At 54.9% G+C, this 10,381-nt stretch overlaps 4 protein-coding genes across 4 annotated transcripts; 3 read left to right on the plus strand and 1 right to left on the minus strand.

The window, feature by feature from the left end:
• Positions 1 to 1,040: 1,040 nt before the first annotated feature.
• Positions 1,041 to 2,244, plus strand: CHGG_02619 (uncharacterized protein; the record flags this gene model as incomplete). Its single annotated transcript, XM_001229134.1, has 2 exons — positions 1,041 to 1,283; positions 1,498 to 2,244. 2 exons carry the CDS (start codon positions 1,041 to 1,043, stop codon positions 2,242 to 2,244), a joined length of 990 nt encoding a protein of 329 aa, XP_001229135.1.
• Positions 2,245 to 3,813: 1,569 nt separating this feature from the next.
• On the plus strand, positions 3,814 to 4,207 carry CHGG_02620 (uncharacterized protein; the record flags this gene model as incomplete). Its single annotated transcript, XM_001229135.1, has 3 exons — positions 3,814 to 3,979; positions 4,047 to 4,081; positions 4,172 to 4,207. The coding sequence occupies 3 exons, from the start codon at positions 3,814 to 3,816 to the stop codon at positions 4,205 to 4,207; spliced, it is 237 nt and encodes a 78-aa protein (XP_001229136.1).
• A 492-nt stretch (positions 4,208 to 4,699) lies between these two features.
• CHGG_02621 (uncharacterized protein) lies at positions 4,700 to 7,794 on the minus strand (the record flags this gene model as incomplete). Its single annotated transcript, XM_001229136.1, has 5 exons — positions 4,700 to 4,714; positions 4,936 to 5,595; positions 5,823 to 5,898; positions 5,949 to 6,673; positions 6,733 to 7,794. 5 exons carry the CDS (start codon positions 7,792 to 7,794, stop codon positions 4,700 to 4,702), a joined length of 2,538 nt encoding a protein of 845 aa, XP_001229137.1.
• Positions 7,795 to 8,649: 855 nt separating this feature from the next.
• CHGG_02622 (uncharacterized protein) lies at positions 8,650 to 10,180 on the plus strand (the record flags this gene model as incomplete). The annotated part of the gene is made up of 6 exons (XM_001229137.1): positions 8,650 to 9,285; positions 9,338 to 9,473; positions 9,587 to 9,611; positions 9,670 to 9,808; positions 9,862 to 9,990; positions 10,040 to 10,180. 6 exons carry the CDS (start codon positions 8,650 to 8,652, stop codon positions 10,178 to 10,180), a joined length of 1,206 nt encoding a protein of 401 aa, XP_001229138.1.
• Positions 10,181 to 10,381: the final 201 nt, after the last annotated feature.

Consider the following 10,381-nt stretch of genomic DNA (forward strand, 5'->3'; position numbering starts at 1 on the left):
AAGGGCCGCTTCCGAGACAACGGGATCAGCGTTCTCAAGCGCTCCTCAGATCTGAAACGACGCTCGGCGAAGCGGACTGAGGTGCCATGATCACCGCGAGGGCTCTCATCAAATTTCGGCTGAGGCTCCCCCACCCGGGCTGATTGTGGTGGCCGAGAAACCAGTGCCCATTTCGGCTAAAACGCCAGCACCATCATCTCAGCCACACAAGACCACTAGCAAAGGAAGCTCCCAGAAATCACAAAGGGAATCAGACCCTCAACTTCCCCTGTCCCTAAAGATCACACCACCACCTGATACAATAACAAAAGAGGAAGAACCCCCCCCCAAAAACACCCCCCAACCGATCCCCCCACCGCGCCGTCAGCGCCTTGCCCGTGTACTCGGTCGCCAGCTGGTTGACGCCCCAGAAGCCGCCCGAGGCGAGCACGACGTTTTGGACCAGGGACTTGGCGCGGCCGCCGCCGCGGGTGGGAAGAAGGAGTGCGATGGGGCAGAGGATGGTGAGGGCGATGGCGCTGGTGTGGAGGAGGGGGTTGCGTTCTGGTGGTGGGGGTTGGTCTGTTTGTGAGGGGGGGGTTGGAGGGGTGGTTGTTGGTGGTGGTTGTTGGGAGGGCATTTTGGTAGGGGTTGGAGTGGCCGATTGTTTGGTTTGGGTTGCTGGAGGTGATCGATTGGTGGTAATGGGGTGGTCGTGGGTGTGGTTTGTCTGTTTGAGCTTGGTGATGAGGTCAATGGGTTGACTTGATGGGAAAAATGTTGCAGGGGTTGATGGACTGCGGTTCAAGGTTGTTATCGATAAGGTTAAGCTGCTGATCGCGGGTGATCTTGGCACGAAGCATCAACCCCAACCCCAACAAAGCTATTGGAGACCAAAGTCTGCTTTATTTCACTCGATTTATTTTATTTTTACCTCTTCCATTTCTTCGTTTTCTTTCCTTCTATGCATTGGAGTGAGTTGTGATATCTTACAGCGAGCATGTCGACCCGGAGGAGTGGGCTCGGGCAGGGCGCCATCAACTTCCTCCACCCAGGGTACAATGAACCAATTAACCTCCTCTTTTCGCATGCCACGAGTCGACCATGTTCTCTCGGTAGACGGCGAGCTGCAATTTGGCGTTGATCACCAAACTGCGCTAGCTGCTTGCCAAATCGTGGCCAACAACGCGTTTGATGGCTTCCTGGCCCTCGACAAGGCCGGCGCACAGCCAGTCAACGCACCGGTCTCATCCGACATCATCCTTACGGCCAGCGAATACTATTTTATCGTCCCGAGCAGCCCAGTAGGCAAGCCAACTTTTCCCTGTGCGCTCCCGCGCCTTTACTGACGGCTTGGCACACAATACAGACAGGTACCCCATCGTCCCATCCTTCCACGACTGGCAGTTCCGGCACAACCGTATCCCTGACTTCTGGCCGCGGCGGCGCCAACCCTTGCTTTCCCCATCGCCTTCCCGGCTGCTCTGTGCCGTAACGGGATGTACCTGGGCCGTACAGCGCACGCATCTTGTCCCGAGTAACGAGCGGGCTTGGTTTGTACGTAACGGAATGAGCAGAAATGGCGTCAATGCGGTTGTCGATATCGACGATCCGGCCAACTGTATCGCACTGAGGTCTGACATCTCTATATGCTTGGATGCATGTGCCTTTGTACTCGTGCCCAAGGTTCCTGAGGCTCTGCCAGCTACGGGAGCCAACCCGGGTCATAACTCCGTGCTCTCCGCTACCGATGGCACGCAGCAGAAGCAACAACAACAGCAGCACCAGCAGTACCAGTACGCGGTAAACATACTCTCCGGGGCGGACACCATGTTCTCGGGCGTTCACTATGACATTCGCCTGCCCCACTCCCGGCTCGCCAACTGTTCACGTGAGTTCCTCTACCCACGCTTCGCTCTCAATATCTTTATAGCCGTCAAGGCGTTCGTGACGGCCGGCCAGCGTCGGCGGGTGGCCCGTTTTATGGTTGTCGATGAGGGCCACGGGCCGGAGCTCGTGGAGGAGGATATTGATGGGCTGGCCTTGTTTGCCCTCTACGGGGCCGGGAAGTCTCGAAGCGCGAGGCCCGCAGAGCGTACCGGGGAGGGAGGGAGTCACAGCCATGGCGGCCAGCAAGATGTGGATGAGGAGGGTTATTTCACCTCGGAAGACGAAGAAGCTGACGATACCGTATGGGAAAGGCACGTACGTGATATTGAAGAAGAGCAGCGCGGCCGGTCGCGTAAAAGGGCGAGGCGGGCCTGAACTCACTCTAATCGTTCCCATTATCAATGGTTCACAACGAGCTGGAAAACCAAAACCAAAACCAGTCCGTTCAGGTTTGACGCAACGACTCGGCGGTGCGTCTTAGTGCCCCTAGCTCCTAACACTTTGAAGCTAGCTGTGTATGGCTTTGAAGGCCCTAATGTCTTGTGGCACTTTCCAAAAGGTGCCTTTCCAAAACACTCTATACTTGATACATCATCAAATTAACTCTCACGGTAGGTCGACCCCTCGCCGGACGGCCCGTCACCCTCGGGGCCGAAAGAAAAGCCGAGCTCGAAAGGAAAGCAAAAAATCAAGAACAAAAAAAGAAGTAAAGGACAAAAATTGGTTCGACTGCCTCTTCCATTTGGCCCAGCTGACTGCCCCTTGATGCTCCTTGGGCAGTGCTGTGAGGCGCAGGACGTCAGAATAAGGTAACGATTATCCACCGGCCCAATTCCACGGGCTCGCGGCTAAGCTGGATCGAGTCTAGCGAACTGTAGTCAGTGATCAAGGAAACCAATCATACACTTGCCTAAAGAGGGGAAAGCTTGTTCTGACTTGGCACTGTTGCATTGTGTTTCCTTTTCCTCTCACGGTTACATCTTTAGTCCTCTGATCGTCACTGTCACGGGCGGGGTAGGAATCAGGGGTCTAGCCTCGCTGACAACCCTGATGTTAGAGATGCCGCAAGATCTTTAGATAGTTACATGTAGGCTGTAAATTCCCGGGTGCTCTCCAAAGACCATAAAAGTAGGTCTGGCATTCGAAGGACTAAGTCGAGCATACCAGACCCTAGCACGACAACGGTAGGAGAAGTAAACTGAATGGGTAAGGTGGAAGCCCCGACAACTCCTTCCAATGAAACGTTTAGACGGTGCCATGGACGAAGCGGGCGGGGTTGCTGCCTTACCTTAGTACTGGAGATCAGCTCCCAAGTTGTCCTGATTCAACAGAAAGGTGCCGGTAGGGCAATCAGCAGGGGTCGAGCATCGTGTTTGCCCTTTTTGTATGCACACACAGCACCTCTGAAGGAACGAGTTGTGCAACGAGCCAACGACCGGCAGGGACGCATTTCCATATGGACGATGTGCATTGGCTGGAAGGGAAACAGAGAGACAGACATTCTCAGTCAGAACGGACAAACCTCTTCCCGTGACAGCACCAACTGGCATCATTCGCATAGCAAAGGGGGTTTACAGAATGGCTGTCCTCGAGCCCACCAACGAGCAAGAATCCCGAAATACGCGGCGCTCAGCTTTAGGAGCAGAGCTGAATGGGATGTACGCCCCTCCCCTCCCCCGCTTATGGCACCGATCATGGCACTGTCGATCTGGACAACGATCGACTCACTACCCGGACTGGTCCTTGACCAGCATGATGCCAACCCTCAGCATTTTTCCCCGTATTAGTCGTTCCCCTAGCTAACCTCCAGCCCCCAAAAACATAAATCCACCAGCTGCCCCCCAGCCCACCTCTCGATCCCACATCACACCACATCCCCAACCAAAACCAACAACCACCACCAACTCACAACCCACCCCATACCCCCCCAACCAACCCACAAACATGAAAACCTCCCTCCTCCAAACCTGGACCCTCCTCGCCCTAGTCACATCAGTGCACGGCCTCTGCGACGGCACGCCCGACGACACGTGGCGGCACCTGAACTCATGCAGCTATCCCAACGACCCGGACTGCAACACGCGTTGCCAGGCCGCAGGGTTTGGCTGTGGTGGCTGTGGCGGGTTTCTTTATGGCGAGTGTTGGTGTTGTAGTAATGATTGCAGGTGATTTGGTAGCTCGTCTTGTTTGGGATGTGGGTGTGGGATGGATGGTATGTATGGTTGGTTCTTGGTCAGGGGTTTGGTGGGAGTAGTGGGGGTTGTTTGATTGTTTGGCTGGGTGCTGACTGGCTTTGGTTTAGGTAGATGCTGAGCTGAGACGGTCACTACGGCTTTGAATTGAATTCGTTGAGTTGAGAAGATATGAACATATCAAGTCAAGGCTTGGGGGGGGGGTAGAAGCTAGGCAGGTCGGGGAACATCAATGCGATGGTACACACGGGGGTTGTTGGATCTGGGTCCGTATCATGTAGCTCACAAAATGCTTCAAACTCACGGTCCTACAAGCTGGGCACCTAGTATTGCATATATGGTGAAGTCGTCTAGCTATGTTGGTTGCTGTATTGTGCCTGTGTCTTGTAGACCTACCGACTAGGAACCCTGACATGTCGTAGTTACAGCACACGCCTCGCCATAATAGTAAGATATTTGAAAGAGGCGCATTGTGAGATATCAGACTCGGAGGAGAAATGAACTCGTTGAAGTGGGGTTTGAATATTCGCCAAAGTTGGCTTGCTATTCCGACCGATATTCATAGGCAAATCCTTCACATCAACCACCCACGCATGCTTATGAGTACCAATCACGCCAATACCATATGCGCTTTCAATTCAACTGCAAATCATCTAGAAATATCCGGGGTATACGTCACAAAATCGACGCCAACATCTCTCCACTCTGTAGTTCCCCACACGCCGGTCGTAACGATAGCCGTGCGCTAAACAATGCCGTCCTGAACCAACCAAGCTCATACATCGGTACCCATTATTACGATCCCTTCAGCTGCTGTGCAAAATCCGCATCACAGTTTACTCTTACCATCTCCGCAACATCAGAAAAGTCATACCTTCGTCTTCGCAAAGGCCTCATTCGCCAGCCTCACCCCCGAGTCGCGCGTCGCCCTCGCCTCGGCCAGCGCGCCCTGCATCTCGAACGACTGCGCCAGCATGCCATCGGCGACGCTCATCCACAGCACGTTGCCGCTCTTCCTCGCCTGTGCCGAGCCGGCTCGGGCGCTCTTGAGCGCCTGCTCGCCGACGACGTTCTCGAACAACCTCGCCCGCATGATGTTGAGCGCGATCGCCAGGTACTGCGTGTTGCACGTCTGCTGGGCGCCGCTCAGCGACTGTTGGATGTGTCGCTTGATCTGGTTGATGGACAGTGGCGGGTTCAAGCGGACAGACGATAGGGCGAGGTTGTAGACGGTGCGGATCTCCTGGTCCGGGTTGTCCTCGCAGATCGGACGGAGCAGATCGACGAGCTCGGCCATCTCGGCGTCGTCGGTTTGCGCTGGTTCTTGCATAATCCAGAGCCGGTTGATGGCGGCCAGGATAGAAAGTTCCGTTGTGATGCGGCTGCCGGTGGCCTTGGGCGCGCCGCTCCAATCCATTTCGAATCTCTTATCTTTCCATATCGCTGTGGCTTTTTCAAGGGCCGCCGTGCCCTGGTGAAAGACGCCTTCGAGATAAAGGGCCAAGACAGTCAAGAACTCCGACTGGGATTCGTTCTGTTTAACCGTGTCCAAACACATTTTGACTTTTGCCCAGTCGGACAGAGTCGACGCCTGGAGTCCGGTAAGCATATGCGCGTAACAGGAGAGCTCCCTCGTCCACTCTGCCTGCTTTAGCGCTTCTGGGAGACTCTGTGATGATGGCACAGGCTTGTTTTCTGGGTGCCAGGTTAGATGGAGCGTGCGAAAACAGGAGCTTCAATCTCACCTTCCAATAACCTTACTGCCTCCCCCCACATGCTTGAGCTACGGCCGGGCGTCGAGGCCTTGTAGTGTGCCACAATGCCATTGAACACATACCTGGAAGGCTGTTAGAAGGTTACATTGAGGCACGCAGAAACAGAGCTTACGCCAGTGCCCAGGCTTCTTGTTTCCCCAGCGTTGATAGTACCAAATAGTCGACACCATCCTCGCCAGGACGCAGAACCGCACTTGTGTCAGCGCTGACGATTTGCTGCGCGTTCTGCATCCGGTTGACAGGCAACATCATCTCGCCGGACTGGGAAGGCCAATCTTGTGACTGCTTCAATTCCTCTAGTCTCTTCTGAAGCGCCGTGAGCTTTTGTGCTGATATTTGATGTGTTTTCTGGTGTAGGCTACACGCCAAATCTAACAAGAGCAATAAGACATCGGTTTGGGGGGTGCGAATCGACTCGTCCAGTTGCAACTTGGATACCTGGGCGATGCACATCTGCACGCGGGTCGCCCAGTCGTCCTTCGTGGTGCTGAGGTGAGCAAGGCCCTCGAGCAGCATGGCCATGACGAAGATGCCCTTGTCGCTGCGCTGATTCGCAATACCGGCGATCTTGCGCAGGTTCTCTATCGCATGGTTGTCGGCGGCTGTGCCAGACTGGAGGTGGAAGGCGGCTTTGAGAAAACGGAAGGCATAGATCCAGGGGACATGTTTATAACTAGTGAACGTCAATAAAATTCTGCGAGTGTCGAACAGACAAGCATACGTTGTACAATCGGCAATATGGCTGTCGATGGACTTGAAAGCCGCCTTTTGGTTCCGCTGGAAGAGTGTCTTCATCAGGAGAAATTGCGAGCTGTATTTGAGGTCGAGGAACCGATGCTAGGGCGGCGGACGGTTGTTAGCTGGCGTTCTTTTTTCTGGCGAGCGATATCCCATACCTTCTCGCACACCGAAATGCCTCTCGTCAGAGCTGTTTCGGCCTCCGTAATATTGGTGGTCTCCTCGATGAGTATGCTGGTGTAGCGCAAACATAACCTAGCCTCGAGCCGCGGCCACAACTTGTTCGACTTCAGCGCGACGTCCAAGCATCCTAGCCCCGTGGCTACCAGCTTGTGATGTTCCGCAACTTCACTGGGGCTCATGGTCTTAGCGACTTGCTGGGCAGCCGCGTTGGCTTTCTCGAAGCAGTCCTCCGCCACAGACAGCAGAAGTGGGAGTGTTTCGGTGTGGGTAGATGCGTGCGGGGTGATGGGTGATTTCGCGACTCCGGCGCTCGAGCTTGGCCGCCTCGGGTCTCGCGTGAGCAGTTTCGGCGTTCCGCGTGAGGGCGGCCGTTTCTCTTCCAGTTTTGGGCTCGCCTTGACGGGCATCGGTTTCGGCGGGTTTGGCTGGACGGCGCGGGGCAATTGGGGGCTCATCGTCGACGGCGTGTGTGGTTGCGACGCCGGGAAGGCATTGTTGGGCGGTCTTGGCGTAGGTGAGTGCTGGAGATAGGATGGGTTGACAAACTGAATGGATGTTGGCATCGGCGTGGACACGGGTAGAGGTTGAGGAAGCGGCGCGGCCTGGGGAGCGGGCGCGAAAGCGGGAGCGGGTTGGTGGTGAAAGGTGCCATTGTAGTTTGAATACTGCTGCTGCTGCTGCTGCTGCTGCGGCAGCGGCGGCGGCGCATTGTTGGGATAAAACTGCACCGGCTGCTGTTGTTGCTGGGTGTATGAAGGATGGACATATTGCAGGTGCTGTTGCTGGTGCTGTTGCTGTTGCTGGTGTTGGAGCTGGTGTTGATGTTGATGTTGGTATTGCTGGTTTCCATTGGGATATGGATTCGCGAACTGCGGGTGTGGTAACAGTGGTGGGGGTGCTTGCAGGCCAGCGTGCAGCGGCGCGAGGTGTTGGTGTTGGTGTTGGTGCTGTAATTGCTGCGCTTGCGGGTGCACATGCTGGAATTGGTGGTGTTGCTGCTGCTGGCCCTGGCTGCCGTATGCCTCGCCGGGAGGCATCCTGTCGGAGGGGCCGAGCGATATCCCGTATTTGTCGGAACGGCCCAGTCGCAAATGGGATGAGAGGTATAAAGGAAGTTCGGTCGAGGATTTTCGCGGGTTAAATTATTAGGTTATCACGTTGGCACGCGCCGCAGCGGCACAATCAGCCTGCATGCAGCCTGGGGAAAGCGCCATGCCACTCCCACGAGTCCGCCCATTCGTCGTCGCTCCCTGTCGCTGATGGAGAGCAAGATCTGGTCTGTGCGCTTACCAAGGCACAGGGGGAGTTTCAGTTTCAACGGACTCGGACGGTCGTTCTCAAAAGCCGGCCGTCGGCGGACCGGCGTTGGTGCCACCGATAACATTGGTGCTCCACAGGTTCCGATGCCTCGGCAGGCGCAATTTCCTCATTGATCAATTCAAGACTTTCCATGTTCTAGAACTTGTACCAGGGACTTTTTTCTTCCTTCTACTTACAAGTAGGATTCCCCGTGTCTCGGATATTCAGCGCGGCGTTGCATCTTTCCAGCTTTTGTTCACACTGATTTCCAGCTGCATCGCCTTTCTTTTTGTCCTTTTGTCCACATTCGTTTTGTTGACATTGAGACCGCTTTCTCCTTGATCCTTTAGGTTTCTACGCAGTAACACGGAGAAACAAAACAGCAATAAAAAAGAAAGTATCCACCGGCGCCGCCTTGGCTCTCATTGGCATTATCACCAAACTTGAAATCCGGTCCATCCTCCTGCCGGGTTGTGAAGCAAGCCATAAATACCTGTTCGCCCTCCCTCCGGTATATTCCTTAGATCCCAAACCTCGTCGACACCCTGTCTTCTCTTGTTTCATCCCGGGCCAGCAGACGACTGCTCAGCGCCATGGACTGGTTTGGCCGTGCGAAGATCGCTTTCACCCACTCGCCTTCGCCGTTGGCCCTGCAAAGGAAAGATGGCACCGCGACGGACTTGCTGAAGGTCTGCGAAGCCAGCACTCCGACCTGCCAGCTTAACCCCCTGCTCTTCAACGGTCACCTTCAGACCATGTGGACTGCTGTTAAGGAGCACGGCCCACCGATCTATTACCGTAGGAAGATATTTGACGCCGACCACAAGACGTACACCGGCACTTTCACGGTCGACTTTGCGGTAGACCCGCACGCGGATGTGGACGAGGCGCTGCCGCCGAGGACTGCCTTCTTTTCGGAGGATGACTTTGCCAAGATCGGCTCCGACGATAGCAGGCCTATGCTTATTGTGCTGCACGGCCTTTCTGGCGGCTCTCACGAGATCTACCTACGGCATGCCATTGCGCCTCTGGTCATGAACGGCGGGAACTGGGATGTCTGCGTCGTGAACGCCCGCGGGTGCGCCAACAGCAAGGTGACGAGCGGTCTCCTCTTCAACGCAAGGGCTACCTGGGACGTTCGGCAGTTTGTGAAATGGGCAAAGCAAACCTTCCCCAACCGGCCGCTCTTCGGCCTCGGGTTTTCTCTGGGCGCCAACATCCTGACCAACGTAAGGCCGTTGATTTGACAGTCATTGAGTTCCTGCTAATGGTTCTTGATAGTATGTGGGCGAGGAAGGGGCGAATTGTCTCCTGAAAGGGGCCATCTCTGTGGCCAACCCCTTCGACTTGGAGATTGCGAACAAGGCTCTTCAGCGGACACTGCTGGGGAAGCAGGTGTACTCGCGGGTCATGGGGAGTAAGTCTGGTTCAGGGGGTTTAGTTGGCGTCCCGTCTCTGACAAACGAGCAGCCAGCATGAAGAAACTCATCGAATCCCACAAGGACACCATCCTAAAACACACAAATCTAGATTACGATCGGATTCAGAACGTGACGTACCTGCACGAGTTCGATCGCGAAGTCCAGTAAGTCTACCTACAGGATGTGTCGAAGGTGGTCACTGACAATCTGGCCTAGGACCGTAACATGGGGCTACCCCACCGAGAATGCTTACTACCGCGACGCATCATCGACAGACGCGATTCTCGCCATCAGGATCCCGTTTCTTGCCATCTCCGCCTTGGATGACCCGGTACGTACCGCCGCAACTAGAATTGGTTCACCTCACTTATATCCCATCCATAGATCGCGGTATACGATGCCATCCCCTTCCAGGAGTTCGCCCACAACCCGTACACAGTGCTTGCTACGACCTCACTCGGCGGGCATATCTCATGGTTCAAGATTGGCGGTGGGAGATGGCATGCTCGGCCGGTAGGTGCTGCCATTCCATTTGACCGCGCAGTCTAGCTGATTCGAACAGATTTGCGAGTTCCTGAACCGCATGGTCACCGAGATCGACCTCGACGCCATTAACCCCAACGCCAACGGAGCACACTCCAAAACTCAGTTTGTCACTGAGTTCGACCCGGTAAGGCGGAAGTTGCAAATTCTCAGCAATTGAAGATGAGACGGAGATATTTGGTGTAATGTAGCGCCGGTGTTTGGGATAGATTTGGCCAGGATCTCATAGAATAGCGTGTCGACCATAAAAGGATCAAATTTAGATGTGCACTCGCAGCAGACTCTCTAGGAAGTGAACGATGAATTAGATATATACACGGAGTGACACACTGCCATGCTGGCTATACAATAATAACATGTT

Source organism: Chaetomium globosum, genomic scaffold (genome assembly GCF_000143365.1).
Source record: "Chaetomium globosum CBS 148.51 scaffold_2 genomic scaffold, whole genome shotgun sequence".
In the NCBI taxonomy this organism is placed as follows: domain Eukaryota; kingdom Fungi; phylum Ascomycota; class Sordariomycetes; order Sordariales; family Chaetomiaceae; genus Chaetomium; species Chaetomium globosum.